The 26,913-nt window shown below is 25.8% G+C and overlaps 1 protein-coding gene across 1 annotated transcript in view; it reads left to right on the top strand.

Moving 5' to 3' along the window:
• LOC114130386 (fat-like cadherin-related tumor suppressor homolog) overlaps positions 1–26,913 on the top strand; it is a 139,149-nt gene that overhangs the window by 45,267 nt on the left and 66,969 nt on the right. The window contains 1 exon segment of the mRNA XM_027995355.2: positions 19,274–22,693. Within this exon segment, the coding sequence (XP_027851156.2) occupies positions 19,342–22,693 (3,352 nt within the window). The 5' untranslated portion in view covers positions 19,274–19,341.

The raw sequence follows: 26,913 nt of genomic DNA, 5'->3' as shown, positions 1-26,913 counted from the left end.
AATTCAAGTAGATGGAATATAAACATAATTGTCTAATTTTAATTCCCGCGGCACTTGGTGAATTTTTAACATGTTTTAGTTACTGAAAATAATTTAGTTTTCGTAAATCATTTTTTTTTTTTTAATATATTATACGGTATACCTGTAACAACTTTTGAACAATTATATTTTATCATATTATAACTTAACCAAGATATTTGTTACAGAGTTACGAGAACAAACATCTAAATTAAAAATATTTATACATATATATATATATATTATATACCTATTTACAAAATAAGTTTTTTTATTAAGAACTTGCCAAAAAATATAATGTCATTTATTTTTTAGACATACTCAAATCCTACCTACAATTTTTGTTTTGTCTAACATGATTCTATTTTGGTGGATTTGCTATCTGTAAATACCAAATAGTGAACTGCTTTAAATTGTGTGTGATCGGCTGGTTTACCTACTCTCTGGTTTTTCCTGTCGATGTCTGTCATATTATTTGCTAACGTGTTTTCTCTGGAAATTGCACGGCTTACATTTTATTTTATTATTATTATATAATTGTTATATTCAAAATGCTATACATCTACTGTTTATATCTTATGTTTCTACTTTGCTTATTTTCCATAAATCTACTTGTTTACAATATCAATTACCGACTAGTGGGGAGTATATTGAAATATATCGGTCATTTTCAAAGATTATTAATTCCAAGAAAACTTTCCGGACGTTTCTGATTTGTGAAATAGGATATATTGTTATTATTTTTTTCTTTATATTTATTAAGTTTTAATTGTTTCAATATATTTTTGTTTTTTAAATGATTTTTAACAAAAACATGTTACTTGTTTTATTTTTTTAATTTTTAATTTTCACTATTTTTTGTCTTGTCATTTACATTGGAATGATGCTCTTCAACATAAAAATAATAATAGAGAACAATGAGAAAAATAAATTTATAAGATGTATAATATAGTGAATGAGTATATTATATAATAATTTAGATTCAGATGATGATCCTGATGTCGATAGTATAAAGATAAAAGAAAATCCAATGTAAACGTAATTTCAGTCTGAGGATTTTTGTTTTTTTTTTTCGTTTTCATAGTGAAGATTTCCTCAATTGAATCTAGTCGTCAGTTAATTTTAAATATTTAAATAAAACATTTGAGTGTTGTTTTGGAGCTGTTAGTTACGTATGAACCATGGTAACTTAAAAGTTATTTTGAATAATATATTTTGTATTATCTGAAGTTTTCTTCATTTTTGTTTGAAATACGGTAACTCGTACAGATCATAATTTTATTATTAATGGTAATATTATTAACATATATACTGGAAGTGAGCATTTGAAGTTAAGTGTTCAGCTATGATTATTAGGTGATGTAATATTTTTATCTAAATGCAAGTTTGGTTTAGTTGATTATTTTTAACATGTTAAATATGTATTTTCCAAATTAGATTTTCGTCTAGCAAAACTCCAAAATATTTAATTGCTTATAGTCCTTATGAGTTATGTTATTCCATATTATGGGTATTATTCATTTTTACTTGGAATGGGATTATAAATCGTCTAAGTGTGAAGATTTTTGTTTCGCTTTTATTGAGGCTTATTAATTTGAGTTTCCATTTTGTAAACCATTCTGATGTTTAATCTAGTGAGTTTTGTAAGTCTATAACTGAGCTTTCAACATTTTTATTTTATGTTATAATAGTAGTACCGTCGTACCGTCTATTCATCTGCGGACATCATTACTAATTTACATTTTTTATGGTTTTTGGAATCATAAGTAGTGTAATTTAAAGAATGATTCTTGTGGAACTCCAGCTTTTATTGGGTGTATTTAGGATGTATCAGTGTCTATTCTTACTTAAAAGGAGTGATTTTGAATGACGAGTATATATTATTATAGAAAAATGTTTGTAGGTACAGTTTTACTTGTTTGTGCAGAAGGTTTATATTCTTACATAATTCTTACATAATAAATTTATTGTATATTAATCTAATTAAAATATGAGGGAAGTATTAATTTTATGATATATTAAAATCGAAAACTTTTATATTTATCTTTCGGTTGATTTTTAATAATTCACCTTTAAATTAATAAGAATATCTGTTTAGAAAAATATTCTATTTAAAAAGTTATACACTACACTTTACGACTACCTTTTATTTTGCAAATCGAATGAAATGATTGCGAGCTAATATATCATTGTGTATTAATAACATTCTATTTACGTACACTAATTAATATTGATACAGTATATTATGACAATATATTGTGTCAACAATGCTTTATATACCTATAACTTTCAAAATTTTCAGAAAAATGATCTAATTTACAATTTATAGAGAAAGGTGACTCATTAAAATAAATAATAAATAAATAAGTTGGTAATAAGTCGGCTTAAAAATCCAAAAATCAGAATTTTAATAAATTGATAATTCAATTTAAAACGTGGGGGAGTAACTAGCATATAATTCAGAAATGCATGTACCAATCATTTGTGAGTACTGTACCTACTGTACTGTACAATCTACTCAATTCCTAACTAGGTGATTTTAAGTGTTTTTTTCTTTACCAATCGTTGTCTTCATCATTGCATTTTACAAAATTATGTGCAAATACAACAGCTATAGCTTCAAATATAACTAATAATAATACATATACAATATTTAAATGTACTTTCATGTAAGTTCGTTAGATATCTTATATTACTTGGAATGATTTACTATTAAACAGCTAATGGAAAAAATTAATTTGTATGTAATACCAACATCGTTATGTTTAAAAATAAAAATAATAAAATAGAATAAAACAATTAAGGCACGCCATAGATCATAAACTTTATTGCATTTTAGTATTTTACTCGCTTAGAAGATTTTTACTTTTAATTAAATTATTTTTTACTTAATATCTATTAATTGCACTTCAAAAGATATCAAGGTAAAATTTATAATTATAATCTTCTTTTAAATGTTAATTTATATTATTATATTATAATATTTAAAAACCCGATAAGTATTTGTGAAATTTTAATTATTTCAATATTATAAATTGTTTGTTAAATTTAACTATTTAAAAGTTAAAATTGAAATTTATTATTCAGAATTATGATTTTTTGAATAATGAAGAATTTAAAAGGGTTTTATAATATTAATTTTCACATAGGTTTATTTTTTACCAATTATGACTATAAAGTTACTGACAAAGTATCTATTGGTTTATATTTTACATTATATACTTATTACTTACTATAGAATAAACAAGAAAAAAAATAGTTCATAGCTAAAACGTAAGTATTGGTAAATAATACCTAGATAATAAGATATGAAAATAGAGATAAAATGTATTCGTTTAAAAATCAATTAATAATTAATAGTTTACAGGGTATAAAAATTATAAATCAAAAAATATTATTTTTTGAACTTAAAATTTGCTTAACTTACTATAGTTTTAAGTATAAGTAAGCATATTATAAGTATATCATACTTGGAACGTATTACCGAAATTATTTTACTATATTTCCATATTGAATTATTTTATCTTATTACTTATTATCATATTATGTATACTTAATTATTGGACAGTTTTTTCTTTGTCTAAACAAAAATTATGATTAATTGGTATTAAACATTTATTAAACTTATATAAAGTATTGGCCTCTACTTAATGTTTTAATTATCGTATTATCTATTTTGTATAACATTCAATTACTTGTAGGTATCACTATTTATAAACGAAACACATTAATAATTAAAATAATACTGTTATAAAATAATTTTTTTTAACTATTCATTTTCTGCATATTGATATTACCATATATGCAATGTGTCATCAACCAGCAATTCTTAGTTAAGCTATTTAAATTCCCCAAAAAAACATTATTATTCTGTATGCACTATTGTTATTCTATCTAAATTGTTAGTAATATTTGAATCATACATTTTTTTAAATGTATATTCAAAAATGCAAAAAAAGATCTGTGTCTATCTAGTAAAATGTGATGAAATTTTTTTTATTCTATATTGTTCTATGTAGGTAAATAGTTTGTTTTTAAATAATTAATAAAATACATTTTTTAAAGATGGTATATTTTTCAAAAAAATAATTTAAATGATGGGTGCCAATTATTTTTATAATATGCATATACATTTATTACTATGAAAATTAATTATATTTTTGAATTTCAAAATATTTATTATAAATTATAATATATTGTTTTGTAAACCGATATCTATTTGCTGTCAATATTTTCATTCTAATACTATACATTTAACTTCTATACTAGCATATAATATAATATTTATTTGTATTACTCATTTTTAATCTCGGCGCCGCCGACGGTCGTAAAGTTTTATGCATATATACTATATGCTGTAACTGGTAAATAGATTCCCATGTACCTAAACTACGTATAAACCGCTAAATATGCATTATTAATACGTAAAAAGTATGTGGTTGCAATATTGGTAAATGAATTCCATCACAAAGAAGTAGGTACGTCATTTACCGAGACTGGTTAACTCTTATTTTTTCTATCCCCGGTCCTTTCAAACTACTTTTAAACTATAAAAAATTCACCATAGGTGCAATCAAAAGGAACGAATTTTGTATGTGGACCAGATGCATAACTTTTTTGCTTTTAATTTTAAATTTACATAGGCTTTAGGTGGTTTTTACTTTTTTTCTCTCTCAGCACAAACTCATCCTTGCCAACTCACTCTTTGTAGGTCGTAATCGTAAAAGTCGACCAGCGTAGGTAGGTATAGTGTTTTTACAATGCAAAATTTATATTGAAACCTCGGGTAGTTCGTTCAATCCGGTTATAAACTCATGTTATTTCCCTTCCGTGTCGTAAAAACTACACATCTTTCAATTCTGAATGACCTTATTTTCTTTATGATTATTATTATTATTATTATTATTTTTACTAAATAAATATATTAAGGTTTTCTTAAAAATCTATTGACAAAAAAATGTATTAAATTTTTCTCAAATTTAATATTTTACATCATTCATTACTAGATTCATAATTTATGATTATAAGTAATATAGTGACTACCAATATAAGTATAATATTGTAAAAAGATATTTAATTTACATATTTAAAAATATTTCTGAAAAACTAACTAATAACTTTTCATTTTATAATGATAGTAATTGTTTTATTAAAATTTACTTATCGCACAATTTTTTTTTTTTAAATAAATAAAAATAATTTTATCATCATTAAAATCCTAATTTATAATCGAACAGCAAAGTGATAAAATATGTAATTGTAATAATGAACCAGTATAAATATAATTATAGTTAAGTTAAAAATTTTCATAACGAAATTTTTACTGTATATCATTTAAACGTCCAAATTGAGAAACGTGTTAAGCAAAAATAATTTTAATCATCCATCCATCGAATGAAAAATGTCTAGTTTATAAAATATAAAATTAAGTTTTCCGTTTCGTGAGCTGGAAAACACAGTCTTTTTATTCATTACAAAAAACTAAAAATAAATTTCACAATAAACGTACACAGCAAATGATAATGATGAAATTTGTAAAATGGTTACATCAAAGTATAATATAATGGGAATGCATTTTGTAATTTTTCTGGCGTATTACCGCATGTGCTTCAGTACCTCATCTATGTTTCTAAATATATCACTCATGATAACTTTTCAAAACTATAATTTACATCATGTTAAAATTTATAATAAATTATAAAATTAACTTTGAAAAAATTATAGAAATTAACACTAGTTGTATTATAATGGTGTTGAATTTTTTGCTCCTTTTATTCTGTTATGTATCTTATGCTGTGTGCCTACTTAAGTACAACACATTTGCAGAACACTATATCCCGAGGGTCGCTCGGTCATTGTGACAGGTCGACACTAATCCGCTGCGGATTCGCAGAGGATCCGGGAAAACAATTTATCTCGAGTTTAAAAGAGGGAACGATCCCAGAGCACTGGTGGAATAGTTGAAAATGAATATATATATATATTTATAAAAAGGTGAGGTGAAAAAAAATGCTTTCACTGAAGACTTTTCAAATGTTGTGAATAATTAATGTTATATATATATATACACTCACACACATTTCTATTTAGTTTTTACGTGTTTCTACACCACTCTGATCAGCATTGAGAATAATGGCCCTGATCTAAACAATAATCGGTTATGGCCGAAAGGTTTTATAGACATCTGGTTTTCTTATCCCGAAGGTAGTTTAGGATAAATCTTTTTTCTCACAAGTATTTATTTTTATACTTTCTATATTATTAATTCATTGATATTCTTTTCTCGATTCCAAATGTTTATTTTGAATAAACTAAATGATTAAATGAAAATTCAAAATATGGTTGGTATAAATCATAATCTACATATTCTTAAATTATACGTACAGTATAGATTTTGTGTTAATAAATGCTCATATTTTTACTTGTTTTTAAAAAAGTAATAAAAGTTATTCATAAAACTAAAGCTTATATAAAACGAATATATATTTACAAAAATATAAGGACATTGGCATTTATCGACAGTCTGTTTTCCCTCGTGGCAATGTTTTAGTAATCACTATAACATTTTTCAGTTTTTTTTTTTAGATTTCAGCAATAAAATCGTTTTTATTGTCTCTTCCTAGTTTTTTTGTGAAAAAGAAATGACCTTTGAGCCAAATGTTGGTCTTAACCTAGGGATTTTTAAAAATTGTAAATGTCTCACCGTTTATATAACTATAGACTATAGTTTTCTAGCTGGATTCAGTCCCATTTTTCATGTAGGTAATATATGTTTTGATCACTCAACATACTTTCTATAATAGTCATATTATTAATTACAAGTAGTCTTTTATGTTTAAAATATTTTGAAAGACGTTTTGAAACAGACAATTTTAATCTCCCAATTTCAAAAGTAGTTTCTAGTGAAAAAAAGCCCTAGTGTGTACTCATGTTGTACTCATACTATAGCTGGTAAATGGTAAGTCGGAATATTAGTGTTTTTCAAAATAATTGGAGAAAACTAACAAAACAATTCAAGTGGCAAGAAAAATAGCGAGTTCTCCGACTTTTTGTTATGTATTCACTTGTTATACCAAATTTATTTAAGAAATATTCCTTAATAAAAAAAATAATAATAATAATAATAATATTTTTATTATAGAAAGTGGATATTATACTTTGTATTTTAATTTCAACTACTTAATAAAAATAAAACATTCAGAGTTAATTTTTTTTTTTTTTTTTTAATATTAAGTAAATATGTAGAATATTAATATTTATTAATTACATATAGTATAAGAGAGCATTATTTTTAATTAGTTTATAACAAATAATTAAATCAATATTTGTTATCTAAGCTATAGTTTTTTAGATGATTAAAACTTTATTCATCTAGTTTAGTTATATACATATATAAAAAAAAAATTAAAAATAATAAATAGAAATTAAATAATTGATATATATATATTTAAATTATTAACTGTGAAAGTAAAATATTTAACATGCTTTTTTTATCATTACGTTGATATTGAATTTTAAAATTGTATCAATCATAAGACTTACTTAAATCTGTTTCTGAAAGTAACTGTTTTTTGTCAATTATATAATTTTAATCGTTTGTCTATATATGTATATAAATAAAATATTTTGCACTAATTATTGAATTTTAATCTAATACATAATTCATTCTAAAATATAAAATCGTAAATATAATAAATATTATGGAATATCAAATAATGTTACATATTTATATAAAAACAGATATTTTTCTATGTGTAAGTTGTAGATTTTTATTTAAGCTTAAACCTCTTTTTTGTTTTACTCTTGGGAGTATTTTACTAGCTAACAAAATCTTGAGATGTTTATAATATTGTATTTACTATATGTATTATTCTATTATAAAACATTTTCACTGTCGTGTTTTTTTGTACAATTTCATTCTCTCTAAACGCTGACTTATTTATTAAATCAAAGTTTATTGTTATGTCCCTATAGTTTAAATTATATAATTATAGTTATTTCCATTTCATGTTTATCATTTTTATTTATTAAGAAAATTTACTGTATGTATGCTGTTCTGACTTATCAGAAAAAACAATATTTAAGAATGTACAACTATATTTTAAAACATGTTTTTATACAGAAACTGAATCTGTTATTTTATATGCAAGATATATCACAAATGTTTGACATATTTAAATATATTTTTGATGTATGTCTATGTATTATATAGATAGATACTGTATATAGTATAAAATATTATGCAAAATTATAAATAAATTTTTTATTTATTTTTAAAAAATATAAAATACTAAAATAGTATTGTGTTTTTAACATTTCGAGCTTTATACTAATTAACATAACACAATAATTCAAATTAATGTAGTACACATATAATTTTTCACATTAAAAATATTAGTACTTTAGAACAATTAGTTTCCATGTACAATTTAAAAAGAAAGATACTTCATTACAAAACACGAAATAATGTAGAGTAACACATTTTTTTTACAAATTAAACAAAACTTGTAAACATTATATGTTTTCTTCTTATATAATATTATAATGTACAACTTGGATGTAGTAAAATTATGTCGAATATTATATTTTATAACTTAGTTTGTGTCTACAAACAAAAATGTTCCTGGGTCATTGGTACCGTTAGTAGTATTTTTATTAAAAATGTAAACTATTTATCATATTTTCCAAGTTTTGTTTTCATACTAAACACTATTAATATATGCTATAATATTTAATTTACTTAAATATTTAAGACTAGTGACCAAAAGAACTTTCGAATATCTGATTTGTTTATCAATTCTTCGAAAAAAAAGTTACAAATTTTAATAACAATAATAATAAAGAGAAATATCTTCTCTTTGTTATCCATACATAGTGTAATCTCGAAAGTCATAAGATTTATTACACTATATTGCACTACACCTTTTTCCGTGTAATTTAATACTCTTAAACAATGAACTATTTAATCGATGCTATAACCATTACAAAATAGGAAAAAAATCTCTACTCTTGTTGAATTGTATATAATACAATACACATGTATATATAAATCTATTGTCACTTCCTTTTTGTGGTGTATGTTACAAAAGTTTAGCCTATAACCAGCCCGTAGTATCTGCATTATCTAGCCCCGTTCAAAAACTTTTTCATTCACAGTAATATCCAGCGTAGGTGTAATGGTTTTTTCCTTAAAAGAAAAACGTTCCATATACTAAGAATAAAATTCTGATGAGTAAAACCTAACTTAAACTACAACACTACGTGAAATATCACAATAACAATTTATAATGAATGAAATTCTCGGAGATTTGTTTTTTTTCTTCAGATATTCTATATACTGATTCGAATATTTGAATACTGTATTATAATATGATACGTAATATTTACTTCATTCAATATGTCTATATTATATATATATCGTAGGCATAGGTATAATCAAAGAATTTAATTTTTTATGCAATTTCATTATCCGCCTAGACATTTGGTTAAATGCCAAGTAATTTATAAAACGACTAGGCATTTAACTAAATGCCTATTTTAGGTCAAGCAAATAATTGAAATGAAACATTTTATATTAATTAATAGTTTAACTATATTTTCTATTAATTATTTATTGATATATTATATAAAAAGTATTATTAATGACAATTTTCATAAAATAAAATTAGTATAAACTTAATACTTGTATAAGGATGTAGGTATATGGGGGAAATAAAGATCGCTGTACTTAAGACATTCGAATGATGGGTAGCTTAAAAGAAAATATTTTAAGCAACTACTGTGATAAAGCTAGACATTAATCTACAAATTCAGAGAGTAGGTAGGTATTTGATGGATACATATAATAACTAGGTAAGGATATGGTTGAATATAAACGTTTTAAAAGTAGTTTACACTTTAGAAAATAGATAGTGAGCTAAATGACCCATTTAAAAACATTCCACTCATTTTTTATGTTCATTTTTTTTTCAAAAATGTATATAGTTGTACATACTTTACTTATCATATTTCTTAGTGAGAAAAGAAGTTTGTTAATATCAATGATAATAAGTTTGAAGTCATTCACGCTTGAAAAATAACTCGAAATTAAGCTAGTTTTAAATGTCTAAATTTTAAAAAACATGTCAATTGCTTATTTTTTAATTTTAAACTTTTCAATTTCGCCGATGGTAAGCACATATTGTTGTATAATTTATATTATCAATGAATGTGATTCGTAAAAGTAAAGTTCAAATAACTTCACACGTGTACAAAAAAATAAATAACCATTAAAATATTTACTATTCTGACACCTATAGCGATCTTTGCCTTCTGAACGCGTTCGAGGACTTAAGAATAATAAAATGCATTACCACGGGGGCTCACAGACTTCCATTAACCCTCTGACTGAATATCAGTTCTCTGTAATCGAATGGTGCTAACACACAATGAGGTCTACATTTTCTGTTTCTTTTTTCCACCATCCCCACATTCAACCACTCCTACCCATCACCTCATACCCAATATACATTGCGTGAATGGGTCCATTTATGCCTTTTGCATGTGCGCGCCCTACATAGTAGTTGAATGTATATATATATATATATTTATTCATACCCCAAATATAATACGTAGGTACCTATATCGATAAAAATAATTCGATCTGCCAGGAACCTGAAAATTCATTACGATGATGTCGAAACGTATTTAAATATGCGTCAGTCAATGTTCTATAGATCATAAATTCCATATAAAATATTTAATCTTTACATAACTACATAAAAGGTTGTATGTAATCACATAACAATATCTATTAAGACTATGCTTACATGTTTTACCCATTGCTAAAACAAATTTATTATTATTATTATTATTAATAATTTATAATTGATTATTCGATCCCCTATTGAATGACAATATCATTCACTTGACCGGTATATATAAAGTGATTGAGTTTCGTACGATATTATACATTTTATATATTTATTTTGCTAACACTTCATACATTTCTCGTTTAATTCGTTGCAATATTTTTTAAGGCTATCAAATTATCCAAACTATTTAATTTTATTTTCTGCGGGGAAATTAAAATTTTTATAAATCACATTTTTCTTAGATCTTATTCATATAGCTAATGTTTTGAAATTTGACTTGTGTATACTTAATAGATAAGTTTATAATCTTAAGGGGCGCATTACGTAGCACTTTTGCATTACAGTTTTTTTGATTTTGAAATTTGAGTAAATTCATCTATTATCTTACTGCATATTGATAATTAACTTATTCCAAATTTCTTATCCGCTTTAATGGATACGCTTATTTAAAATAGAATACTAAGTAGGTATACATAAATTTTTATTTTTTAATTCACTTATAATTACCATTAAATTAATTTATTAAATAAAAAAAAAACCAAAAGCACGGATGATATATTATCATCTTTAAGTTTAATAATAAATGAATGTAAGTACTCTAGTACAAATATATTGGAAAATGCACGAGGATCATAATTTAGTATGTTATGCCTTACACACTCAAACATATATATACATATATATATATATATAATCCATATAATATTCGTTTGAAAGGTACTTTGATGTTACAAAAAACAAAATGTAGATTTATATAAAAGTGAGCATAAAATGAAACTTACAGATGTCAGATTCCTTAGTTTTTAGGCTCTCGCCTCATATCCAGTTATTTTGGTGCCATATTTTACTAATATAAAATCAGATATAGGTATGAAATAACAAATAATAACAAATCATTGCATTTCTAAAAATATAATAAGAATATTACCTAACCCGTGTAAAACCTATGAATGTTCAAGATTTTATATAAAAAAAAAAATAAAATCAAATTGGTATTAATATATCGGTTTATTCGCTGTTTTTTAGATAAAGATTTTTTAAACTACTAAGAGAATCAAAAATGGTCCTTTTAAAGTACAGCCTGTATTAGATTTACAATTTTTATGCCACATGAAACATTCTAAACCATTTTACTGCCCTAAAAAGCGGTTTATGGAGAAAAATAAAAAATAAAACTATAAATTGTAAATTGTAAAACCGAAAACTTTACACTGATTCTAAAAAAAAATCAATACCTAATATAAAGTTTTTTTTTATATCACAAAATTTAAATATGAAAAATGTATATTAGAAATCAGTAATCACATATTGATGTTAATACAAGAAACACGATACCAAAATTTATAATGGATGACCTAATCTGGTTTTAATTAAAATGGGACAGGTAATGGTAATGAGAACAAAAGAATTTTCATTACCTATAAACATAATATACATTATACCTAAAGAACAGAACACTATACAATCACACAGACAACTATAGCTGTATCCTTACTATTAAACGCCTAATTAAAACTAAATAAAACGTTTTACGTTATATATTTATCGAAAATGATTAATTTTACAAAAAAAAAAAAACAAAGGTTGTTTTCCCTAATCCTATAATAAAGGTCATTCAGCTTAAAGTTGTTCCATAAATAGGTATTTAATAAGTCTGCACTTTTTACATTCAAATTGTAAAAAATAACTATATCAATAATTGAACCATAAAATAAATAATTCATACATTTTACTGTTATTATAGTTTTCAGAAAAACAGTTATGAATTTGTATTTTTCAAATGTTAAACCTTATAGGAATTACAATAGAATAATAATTTAAATTTTTAGCGTACATAGTTGTAACTTTATTTTAATTTGAGTTAATGAATTAAATATTGATAAAACTATTTAGATTTGTATATATCATATTTAGTTTTTTCGAGAGCCCTTACAGTTAAAACTTACAAGGCAATGAAAGTTACTGATTCTTATTTATTTTCACTATAATCATTCCTAAACTACTTAATTTTCCATTATAATTATGTATTTTGTTATCAATTTGTAATGTAGAGGGAGTATCCGATCGCTGTACGTCGATTTTCTCATTAAACCTTATTTATCGGAACCACTATAACTGCATCACATCACTGAGCGGTTGACGTTAGCGAATTTTGTATATGAACTTTGCAAACCTAATATAAATTATTTTATCAGGATATTCATAAGATTAAGTTATTATTAATATCTACTTTTTAATCGTAGAATTACAGTAAAATTAAGTAAATTTCTATTAGTTTAACAAACTTATAAAAACTGCACAATATAAAAGGGATATTATACTACTCGTATAACATAATTAATTTATAAATTAAAGTTTAAAATATTATTTTAAATGTTTGTCTGTGTAAATAATATCGAATTCTCCATCAATAACTTTTATGACCTCATTGATGATGAATATAAGAGTTTTTCTCATTTATTATTTAAAATATCATACGAATATTATACCTACCTTTGTAGCGGAGGAGTAATTTTTATTTTACAGAAGAATTGCATTTAATATAATATTTTATGTCCTTCCTTAGAATTATTAGAGTAATGTCTGTGAAAATAAATCTTATGATTAATATTAAACAAAATTCTTTTTGTATGCATCACAAAATACATTATTGTATTATTACGTAATATAACTTATAAGTACCAGCATGTTAGTTTGATATTATATTAATAATACTGATAATTAATGGTATAAAAGCAATATGTAAATTCAGTTTCTAACTTATTATTATTATTTTTATTTTGGATACATCATAATAAAAGTACTAACCTGAATCCTAAATAAGTAAATTTCAACAATAGATTAATGATACTTAAAATAAGTAATAATTATTTAAAATTTATTTTTATTATTTAAAATATAACTGTCGGTTAACTGCATTTACCAACTTAAGAAATCTAAAGTAGAACTTTTTAATTTGTCCATTGTAAGCTATAACTCATAGAATTATTCAAGTTTCTCCGTTAATTCCATGTATTTTTTCCACTTAATTATGAAGTTTTATGTTTTTAAAACTTTTTGAATTTCATAAGTATTGAAGTATATAATGGTAATAAAATAAGTTAACAAACATAATTTGCCAAAAATATATTTTTATATTTTCAATTTAAAATGCGTGCTTAATCAATACTGTTTCTTTACTGAACAAGTAAATAATTATTGTTACCAATGTACTTAAACTTTTTTGTTTAACTATAAAAAAAGTATTATTGCTGACTATGACGTCAACAAATAAATATTTATTTAATACACGCTTATATTATGATTTGATTGACGTTTTAAAATTAATTATTCGTTTATTTAAACATATAATATTCATTATATAAATTTTTGATGGTTTAATAAATTGTCTATTTAATTTAAAAAAAAAAATTAATTACAGTCTTACTAAATGTTCAAAATATTTTTCCATATTTTACTTTTAGTGATCTAAATTTTGTATATTTTTATACTATATAATAATGATATAGGCAGCTATATACCAACTTGAATTTGGTTTAGTATATATTTATATATTATTATTAAGCTTTAGTGTCCTTTAATTTTAGTCACAAATAAATGGACTGTCAAATATGGTATATTGACCTAGATCCTAAATATCCGATAGCCCACACATTATAAAGTCAATCATGAAACACAGAAATATGCTAATATATTATCAAGAATACAATTTATTAGAACTTATGTTTTTTTTATAAAAAGTATTGCCGCAGCACTAACGATGTCTGTGTGACATGGCCAAATGTCACAGAGTTGATAATTCCAACTCCTTGTTTTACTTTATATCAATACATATTAATATTTAATTTTCCATGTATTTATTTAGTATTGTGTGTCACTCTTCGCCTCGTCCCTTAGTTCCTTACTGTTTCTCTTTCACATTTAATAAAAACATTTATATGTACCTAAAATATTATACCTACCTACCTATTATGTTTAGTTAAAGTATTTGAAACAATTAATCAATCAATAATCAGGAGTTTATCATTTTTATCTATAACATTTATACTGACTCGTAGTTTTGATGTTAACAACTAACAATAAATCGGTCAAAAAAATTTACGAACACAACTTCTGCAGGTAAACATTATAATATATTATATACGCACTGGAAACCGATAATAAATGCGTTTAATCAAAATTCCCAATCTTGTAAATCGAATCGTTTAAAAACATAATATATTTGTGTTGAAAAACGAATGTCGGAAATGTTGCTCTCAATTATTCGGCCCTACATACCGGTGTGCGATTTTAATCCATTTTCCTGGACGTCTAAAAACAAATGTATTCATAAATATATATATATATAATCTGGGCTACGTTTGCATTCATTGACGGTATAGAAAACAAAACAACGATATAACTAAACTTAATAATATAATATACTTAATAAACAATTTTTAATTTATCTATTAGTTTTTAATGTGTATGTTAGTATTGATTATCTTTTATTTTATTCTTTAATAAACATCTATAATATTAAGGAGACAACAGTAGGTGATTAAAATTTCTTTATACATTATAATAATTAATTGTGAAATTAGTGTATAATAAACCCTAAAACAATTATATTTATCGTTTAAATTGTACATTTATCTTAAACCAAAATCATAATAAAATTAAATCTATTTCAACTTTTTTTAAATTTTATTTTAACATAAATTAAACAAAGTTTCGTATTTACCTTAAATATAATTATCATCATAGTTTGAAAACTATAACTCAACAAAACATATTTGAATGTAAATATTACTTAAAATCTGGCTACAATACAAGTTTTCAATATGGTTCCAAAAGTACTTTAATATATAACTTTTTAATTTTTTAATTTATATAAATATGAGGTATTTTCCTCCATTTACCAACCTCTCAAAATTGTATAATTAAAAATGAATTTTCCATTTGGTATTATGTTTTTATATAGTCTAACTGTTAGTAATTAATATATAATAATTAATATACGAATAGAAAATGTATTCTGTTAAAATTAATTAATCCTTAAAATAATACCATCAATTACGAGTATTAATCCGTGTTATACAGATTGTTAAATACAAATATAAAAATATTTATAAATAAATACTTTTACGAAAGAGGGTAAAAAAATTGTTTCAGTCATAAACATTATTTCTTTATCATTCAACCCGTATCTCTTAGATACATCTTAGAACATAGAAGACCCAAAATATGTAATAAAATATTTAATGACTATTCGTATCGTGTTTAATATTTATACTATCTCTTATTTTCATTTATTAAGCAACTATCGTTTTTTATACTATTTAATTGACACGTCAGAATGATTCAATGATGAACTATTTGTGCATCGGTCTATTTAGTTTTTATACGATTCGCCTGCGATTTTCGATTTCCAAGTTTCAAACTTAACAAATTAAATGTAATACTGACACAATTATTAACAATGGAACTATATAGTGGAGTATATGAGTATATAACAAAACCAATAAATAAAGCTCAAAGCTGATTAACGTTGGGTAAGCTACACCGTGAGCTAAAGTGTGTGTGAATCATTCTACAATTGATCCAAAAGTGATGTTCTTGTAGTTATCAAGTTTTGGACGTGACTTATATATTATTATATTATATTTTAAAGTAATTGCGAACAACACCTCCGTAAAATCTTCATCAGTAGTATACCATTTGATTTAAATTATTTATTTTTTTTAAATAGTTTGCTGATTATCTTAATTTTTCATTATAGGTATAAATTATATTCTAATAATTTTGAGAATCGTTAATTTATTAATATCTACACTGAAATTATCAATAGATTTAAAACACTGAAAAATATATACCTATAAAAACGCATTTTAAATACTACACGTATGTACACAAAATACATAATTAAAATAAATTTTTATTTATAGTTGGCAAGTGAAAGTTAAAAAAAACTACTAATTATTTTTTAAAACAAACTTAACATTATATTATATTAATACGGGTTATTATAGGTAACGTAATTTAATCTTTATTATGTAAATTTAAAAATATTTAATGAAATATTATTAAGTACTTTAAATTTTGATATTATTAAAATTTTCAAGTAATTTCATGTACCTAGAGGTCCATCTTATAACTTTAACTTTGATTATTAAATTACATTTTACAGAGATTTGGTTGGATATATTCTACACTCTAAGCGTGCGTTCAATCTCCTTGATCGAATTATTTAGAGCAGGTAGTTCCTATTCGATTAATATAACATCGTGGTTCAGTAACAGTCACTGCGGTTCTCTATCTTGAAATCTATCAATTGCAATTCGAGTACCTGATGTATATATAATGTTATATAAGTCAACATTAGATAAGTTCATAAATATAATTGAAGTTTTTGGAAATGAACAATAATTGGAAATTTATAATTGAATTTTTATAATTGAGTTGAATCATTTTTGACTTATCATCAATATAGTATTGTTTTTAGAACTATTATTATTTGTATTAAAAATAATAATTACGGTGGAATTTATTTAACTTGACTGTAATTTATAACTAAACAATTCAATGTGTAATGACACTTTGATTAGTATATTTTAGACTTAAGTGTTTTGCCACTCAAAAAAACAAATACCGATAATGACTTGATGAAGTACATAAAAACTACGCTATTCTCCAGTGTGTAGCGTTAGGGACAAGATAGATCGGCTGGTAGGGAGGTAGAGAAATATGAAAAGCGCAAGTTTCTCTCTTTCGACTGGTACCCGGTGTAACTAGGGGCCCATTCCCAGTACAATGATATATTATTATGACCGGATAGTACGGTTGTGATGAGGTCGAAAGAAGGAAACAAGTCACATAAATTATAATAATGTAATATAAAAACGTGCGAGAAGAGACATAGAAACGTATTTTTTTTTTCATCCATTAACAGTTTTAAGCAAAAACTGTTACAAAGTGGAAAAGTTCAACACAAAACACTTTTTAAGATTATTATATGATTAATTTTACAAAAATAAAGTTTAAATAAGTGGTAATCAAATTGTCACTATAGTATTTTGTATATTGAATTTTTAATTCACAATTTTTTGATTTTAATTTTAAATGTAAATTGTTCATGGGACATGAGAATATTAAGTAGACTTTTTATTTTAATATTTTTATATCTAAATGTATTTCTTATTATTTTTCTAATAGCATATAGCTGCATAGGGTTCTATATTTGATTTATATGGTTAAATATTTGTTGTGGAAATAACAACCGAAAAATTCCAGTATTATACATATATAACGATACTGTCTATAACCTCGATATTAAAGGAAGTCAAAATAATGCATTTATTGCCTATATACTTTGTTCAATAAATAATTAATATTTCTTTAGATTGGATTTATTAGTTGGTACATAAAGGGGTATAATTTATTGCATTGGATAAATCCTCACGTACAATGACTCTTGCATATAAGCGTGATGAATGTTCCTTCGGTTTTCTTAATATACCGTGTTTTATATAAGTAACTAAAAATATATTATACGAAAACGTCAAAAATCCTCTTGACTTTGGGTTTCGTTTCAATATGGTAAACATATCTTTTGTATAAGTCCTGATGACTAAGATCCTGAATGAAACTAGTGATGATATTTAAAATTCCAATCTGGTCTTGAAAACACAATGCACCATTCTAAACGCGCAGAAGAAACGTTTATTGTTCAAGTATCCAGGCAGAACAATCGGTAGATAATTGTAAACAGTGTTACTGTTGCGGACTCAATACGCTTGCACCCTCATTTTATAGAAATACAATTTTGTAGTTTCTTTGCGCTAAAAAATAAAACTTTCTTGGGCTCTAAATTAACTTTTGTGGTTATTAATATCTGTAAACGTATTCATTGCAGGTTGAATATAGAAATGTTAAATTAATAAAATTATTCTTTCCGAAAAATTGTCCTTCAGAAAAGTTTTGATTTGTTATTATTTTTTCTTATACTCGTATTATTCTATTTGTAAATTTATATAAATGATAGTTTTTAAAATTAATTTTTGAACTCATATATGTGTGTCTTTATATTTTCCCCAATGAAATACTCTATAGTAACAATGTGCATTCTTTTCTATCTTGACGTTTTCCGTAGTTTTTATTGTTCTTTGGCTTTGTCCCAGTATAATAGGGTCAACACAATTCGTTATTGCCTCTCCGGAAATTGTAACCCTTCCCGTAGACATCACAAACTTTTCATTTATTTATAGTTTATTAATATTTTAACGTTAAAGTTTATAAAACAAAATTAAACATATATAGCTTAAAATATAATGTATTTATTTCTTGTGATATAAATGTTTTGTTTAATATTTTAATATTTGTGTTTTATTATATTATTATTCTCATAGACATTTTTTTTTCAGGAAAATTAACAGAATGAACAAACACTTCAAGCTGACAAGATGACAAGAACGTCTCGCGAGTAACTATCATGGAAACAGGCTTCAAAGCTCTGTTTATTAAGCCTCTGATATTAGTTTTATTATTTCTGGTATCAAGCTGTTTGTCCACTTTAAAAAATGGAAGTCTGGCCGAATTACGTTTTACCAGAGATCATTACAATGCAACGATTCCAGAAAATGCGCTTATCAAAACGTATGTTCGAACGGAAGAAAAAATGGGCATTTATTGTTCAGATGAAGATGTTATTATACGTTATAAAATAGCATCCCAACAGAAGATCAAATTCTTCAAGGCCGAAGAAAAAAAGATCGGAAATTTTTGGTTCCTTTTAGTTCGAACAAAGACTGATTATGATGTTCTAAACAGAGAACGCCAAGATGAATATGTCTTAGAAGTCAAAGCTACAGTTACAACTTTAACCGACAAGTCAAAAGATAAAAAGAAAAATAGTATTTCGTTAGAGCTTCATACTTCTTTAGTTGTATCAGTTCTTGATACCAATGACCTAAGTCCCTTATTCTATCCAGTTGTATATGAAGAAACTATACCAGAAGATACTCCACTCCATTCTAGTGTTCTGAAAGTTTCAGCTGAAGATGCTGACATTGGAATGAATGGCGAGATATATTATAGTTTTAAGGAAAAAACTAATCAGTTTGCTATGCATCCAAGAACTGGTGTCATAACAATTACTAGATCGTTAAAATTTGAAAACAGAAGGTCGTACGATTTTATCGTTGAAGCTCGGGATCGTGGTATTCGAGGACGTTCTAAACCAAGTACTGCAAAAGTAAAATTCAATATCCAACAAGTCAATATATATAATCCTGATATTGATATTCAAAATTTACCTCACGTAGTTGAGGAATCTAACTGCGACATATACGCTATTATCAAAGTCACAGATAGAGATTCAGGTGTAAATGGTATTATACGAAGCTTAGAAATTGTTGACGGTGATCCTGATGGCCATTTCAGAATTAAAGAAACCGGAAATAGTGGTGAATATAATATTGTTGTCCTCAATATGTTGGATAGAGAAACGGCTCCAAAGGGATATAACCTATCTCTTAGAGCAGTTGATTCTGGAACGCCTGAACGAGATACTTATAAATCGATTCATATAGAACTTGCTGACGTTAATGATAATGCTCCAGTATTTGAACGTGAATTATATGAAGTAAATATCGCTGAAACCGCACCAGTTAATTCTCCAGTTATTAAACTAAAAGTAAGTGATAAAGACGAAGGTAAAAATGCGCAAGTGTCATTAGAAATCGTCGGTGGTAATGAAGGTGGTGAATTTCGAATAAATAAACGAACAGGTATGCTATACACAGCTGTAGTTTTAGATGCTGAACATCGATCATCTTATACTCTTACAGTCAGCGCAATAGATCAAGGAAACGCTGGAAGTAGAAAACAATCCGCTGCCAAAGTCAAAATATTTGTTGTTGATGCTAACGACAATGATCCTCTGTTTGAAAAATATTTCATGGAAGTATCTATCAACGAAAATGAACCTGCTGGCTCATCTGTAGTAAAAATAAGTGCACGTGATAAAGATTCAGGTGAAAATGGTTATATATCTTACAGTATTGCCAATTTAAAACCAGTGCCTTTTGATATTGATCATTTTACTGGCCTCATCAAAACAACTCATCTTTTAGACTTTGAAACTATGCGAAGGGAATATGTGCTTCATATCAGAGCATCAGATTGGGGTTATCCATACAGGAGACAAACTGAAATGAAGTTGGTGATTAAACTGAAAGATGTAAATGACAACAGACCTCAGTTTGAAAAGATTGACTGTAAAATACAAGTTCCTAGATTTACTGTAATAGGTAAAGAAATTATGACCATGTCTGCTGTAGATTTTGATGATGGTAATTTTATAAGCTATCGGGTTGAATCAGGAAATGAAGACAATTGTTTTTCAATCGATTCTTCTTCGGGCGTACTTTCAGTAACTTGTGACCTTTCTGACATAGGTATGGAAGAGCGCATTGTTAAAATAACTGCCACTGATGGTTCTCATTATTCAGACTTAACAAGTTTACATATAACATTAGTGAATGCAAAAAAAACGCAGGCTGCTGATGATTCAATCAATATCGAGTGCCGAGAAACTGGAGTACTTCGGCGATTAAATGAAGCCATTGAAACTGCAAAAAAAAACAATATCGGCGAAGATGATGATTTTGCCATGATGCCTAGCCGGTATGGAGAAAATGTACATAAACCTGAATTGGTGAATTTCCCTAATGCTGTACAAGTTAATGAATCTGTGCCATTAGGATACACAATACTAGCTATTCGTGCCAGAGATAGAGATTTAGGATACAACGGAAAATTAGTTTACGGTGTCTCTGATGGTGACGACGATTCTTTGTTCAGAATCGACCCAGAAACCGGTGATTTAAATGTAGTTGGATATCTAGATCGAGAAGCAAGAGATGAATATGTATTAAATATTACGGTATCTGATCTCGGTAAACATCAACATACTACGTGGAAATTATTAAAAGTAATAATCTTAGACGTCAACGACAATGCACCCAAAGTTGATAAAAGAATTTCTAGTTTTCGGGTTAGTGAAAACGCTCGAAATGGCACAGTTATATTTAAAATAAATGCTCAAGACCCTGATCAAGGAGAAAACGGTAGAATAGTTTATGTATTAACCACAGATACATCTCAATTTTCGGTTGACAAAACTTCAGGCAATCTATATGTATCCGGTCGATTGGATCGAGAACGTCAAGAATTATACGAACTAAAAGTAACCGTCTCAGATTGTGCTCCTGAACCATGGACTTTACACACAGAAGCTTTGATACGTATTATTGTTGATGACGTGAATGACAACGCTCCAGAATTTCTCGTACAAAATTACACCGTCAAGGCTTTGGAAGATTTGCCAATTGGTAGCGTCGTTGCAATCGTAACTGCAGTTGATCCTGATCTCGGTACAGGTGGAATAGTATCGTATTCATTGGAATCAGATTCTTCATCAGAAGTAGATGACAAAATGTTTGAAATCGATTCCATTTCTGGCACTGTCCGAACAACGAGTGAATTAGATTTTGAACAGAGACAGATACACACACTAATCGTGAAAGCAGTAGATGGGGGTATGCCTTTTTTATCTTCAGAAACTTGGTTAACAATAGAAATTGTGGATGTAAATGAAAACATATTCGCTCCTGAGTTTGGCAGTTTTTATGCAACTGCATTTGTTGACGAAAATGAACCACCTGGGACTCTAGTGACCACAGTGAGTGCAACGGATGCTGATCCTCCTGGAGACGTGTCAAGAGTTGGTTATTCAATTGTAGACGGTGATGGTCTAGGTTACTTCTCAATCGACAGTGAAGGTATTTATGCATTTTTTTATTAGTTACTTAGTATATAAAACGGTTTCTAATAACTACGATACTAGTAACCAATAACTACTGTGTTATCATACAAATCATAAAATCCCATAGATTTAAAAATATTATTTTCTAAGTGTATTCTGAACTGTAGGGCTTAGTGTACTATTTAACATAGGGCTAATATCAGTACACTATTTAGAGAGAGGGAAAAATAATATTTGTAAAATTTATAAATTGTAATATTTTTTATACTTATAACTTCCATAAAAATAGAAAATATTTTACAAAAATTTAAACATACTAACACACATTTTTAACTTACAGTTTGAATTTTGGTAGGTCAATTAAATTTGTTACTACAATTAATGAACCAAGATTAGTTCTGCTGGATAAAAATTTACCATTTTACACATGGGTGAAAAAATAATAATTATTGAAATTTAGTGTTATTTTTATTTAATAAATGCTTTAATAAAAGAAATTATTTTTGATATCGGCTAAATGAGTGCAATACTTGAATTACTATTTTAATTAAATCATTATGTCCAGGTTCAAAAATTTGTGAAACTAAATGCGATTTAAAATTCAAAACAAATATTTACAAATATTTATCTACGCCTTTTGTTGGGCTTTTAACCTCGTGTGTTTATTAATGGAAAGTAATCATTAGAACAATTCAATTTTCTACTAACTTATGCAATTGTATAATTGAAATTAATTTTCACTGATTTCTGGTTTTAATGGATTTACTGCGAATAGAATAATATCGTGCGATAAACATTTACCGATAAACCATGTATATAATGCTTATAACTAGTATGACTTATTCAAACAGTTTATATCAAATCTTCAAATCAGATGTTTATAACTTCACCGTGTATTATTTTATCAAAAATAAGTGTATAATATGATTTTATTATATGCATAAGCTGTTTCAATCTAATACAATTTATCTAATTATTGTATTATGATCCAAACTACTTATTTGCGTTCCCTTTAAGTCCTCATTAATTTTTCAAAATCGCAACTACTACATGCGCATATACCATGTATAAAGGTAATTAATGTCAGTGATAATGATATACCATAACGAACGTGTTACAAGTTATATAACGGTAAGACATAAAATGTTTTTAATTTCTAAACTATTTATGAGCAAATTAAACTATGTGGTATATATTTTAGTAATGAACCAAAACTTAGTTTAACCAGTTTATGCATACTAAGCTTATTATAAGAGTATATACTTCCAATGCCTATAAATAAACTGCCACTAAAAACCACGATCACGTCGTCGATGATATTATGATGTGCGCGTCTTTAAAAGTAAATAATGGTCTGGTCTAGTCTAAAGGCTAAACTCGTAAGAAATTAAACCAGCTGTGTATAAAAGTTTTTGTTGACTACCGTGCTTCTTATTTAACCGAAGCAATAGCTTTTTTCATTAGCTGGGATTAATACCCGACAAGACCTCTTGGGACGCATATTTCATTTGCTAAAGATATCGCTAAGAGTTTTCATTTTTCATTGCGTAGTGTTTCTACACAAAATTGATATTAGTCAACTAAAATAAAAGGATAAAGTTCTTTTGTGACATTTTTTTTAACGTTGTAAATTTAGATTCTTAGTTGTGAGTAATTGGTGCACAATAATTTACCTGACTTGACATGTTTAAAACTTTTCAAAAAAATTTGATTTTGTTTATAATTAAACTAAAAATAAAATACGAAAGTAAATCATGCTAAGGTAACATAGTAGTTTATTTTTTCGTTACTTAATACAAACGAAAATACATTTAGGGAAAATGGATTTTTAATTTTTGATAAAGTGTATTAAAAAATAGTTAACATATTTATTTATGTTTTTATATAAATCAATATACACTATTCATTATTGTTTACTTAAATAATATATAAAGTACAGTAACAAATAATTTAAATAATTATTTGTAATATTAATAATATTATTATAAAATGTTCGAATATTTACTTAAAAATTAATGTGTTTGTGTTAAATTGCAAATAAGTTTATAGTTATTATATTTCTACGAGTTAAATACCTTTAAAAAGTCTATTTTCATTACTTTTGGAAAAAAAAGTGTTTAATTATTTCAATTATTTATGAATATTATTTTCATGTGTATCTAATTTACTACACTCTCCTATTAATTACATAGGTACTTAAAACACATTAAATTAAAAAAAAAAAAAATTAACAACTACTTGACCACAATTATCTAATAGTTTTTTTTTTCAACCTCGGTTAATAATTATGTCTAAACGAGAAAAGGATCACAACAAAATACCATACCTCTGCTCTTAATTCGCCATACATAGCACAGTTGGCGCCATTCCGCAAAAGAAAATGAAGAAAAAACAGTTATCTATTCTCTCTTACTTTTTTTTCCCATTTCCTTTTGTGTCATACAAATGATTCAAGCTGCGTATTTTACCTCCCGAGAAGTAATGGCTTGGCATTTTGCCAAGTTTCATGTTCTCTCTACACTTGATTGCTTATCAACGTAATACCTCTTAACTTTGCCACCCTGCATTCGAACGATATTTTCATGCCCATACCTCCCATGACACCTATGTAAGTCCATCGTATTTTTGGAGATTTAAACGTAATCGTGCGGAATAGGGTTTTTGCTCTACCGACGACATCGCCAAAAATGAGAATTGATTGCAATTACTTATATGATCTTTTATTATTTAAGACTGTAGACTGTTTGAAGACTATTATGATTCGAGTAAATATCGTTAAGCGTTAATTACCATACCTATTAGCTATTATATCGATTAAATAATAATTACTTTTTTACGCATTTATACAACTCTCTTAAATTATTGATTACTTTTATAATGTCTCGAAAGTTAATATTTTACTTCAAAGACCTCGACCGTAATTTAATCGATCCGTCAAAGAGTTATTAAGAATATTTTGTAAAGACGAGTGAGAAAAAAATCGCAGAGTTTTGATTAAAATCAGAATTTTAGTAACGGAAACGGTGGCTATTCTTAATAGATCCTTAGGGTCACTGTCAGTTGCAGGGAATGCTGATTAAAATATTGAAATATCCGTGTAGACTTCAAATAAAATATTCAACCCATTTTTTATGAAATTATGCTGTAGTTGCACACTTTATTTATTATAAATTATAATACTTATTTGCCTATTCATAATAATTATTGTTTCATTTTAAATATTTTCATTAGAACGTATCAATGTAGATATATTCAAAGATGAAATGTGTATTTAAATAAATTATGTTGATATCTTGGATAACTAAAATGTAAATATTTCTTCTTACTAGTCTCGTTATTATAACACATTAATAAATATTACGATTTAAAGTACTCAACTTAAATTATTTTAATTATAAGTATATTTCAGTAAAACTATTATATTTGTTAAAAAACATGAAAAATATTTTGCATGTTATTGTATAAACAACAAGTTACTCGAAAAACTAATTCTCATTCCAAGCACACTGTTATTCACTTAACTTAATTTAACCAAAATCATTTATCTGTATTCTTCACGCCTCTGTGCATAATTTATTCGAATACTGATTTAATTTATTAAAATAATACAAATTTGCCGTTAAAAAAAGCTATTAATAATTGTGTTTGAAATAAAATAAAATTATTTAAGTTAATTTTTCACACGTGTTTTAATTTTAAAATTACCAACTAATTGGATTGTTATTGTATTGTATACCTAAAGAGATCAGTAGCTCTATAGTTTTATACGGTATTTAACTTTTAAGTTTTACATAAATTATTTATTAATGCTGAATATTATTACATTGTGTTTCATATACATAATACATTTATACATAGGATGTCTTTTATTAAATTGATTTCTTGACTAATTTAACTTTTATTAATTTCATGAAATTTATTGTAATAATGTATTTGTATTTACCCACAATGGTATCGAATTTTAAAATATCAACTTATGCTTCTCATTCAAAATATTTCTCGTAAACGTCCTTGTACCATTTGTTGCTCTCTCCAAAAAGCTTAATGTGAAAAATAATCGTCGAGGTCTTTGTTTTTTTTTTTTTTTTTAAACACTTTTTCACAAAAAAAGAGATCCCATTAGCGATATTCTTTCCATTGAATTGTTTGCCGGTCGACAGGTGAGAGCACCTTTTCCAATGATTAATGGGCCCCATTTTACCGAGTGTCATTTAAATTTTGGCCAAAAGCGCCCTT

Source organism: Aphis gossypii, chromosome 3, assembly GCF_020184175.1.
Source record: "Aphis gossypii isolate Hap1 chromosome 3, ASM2018417v2, whole genome shotgun sequence".
NCBI classification, from domain to species: domain Eukaryota; kingdom Metazoa; phylum Arthropoda; class Insecta; order Hemiptera; family Aphididae; genus Aphis; species Aphis gossypii.
Note: the sequence above shows the minus strand (reverse complement) of the source record. Positions and strands in the feature narration are given on the sequence as shown.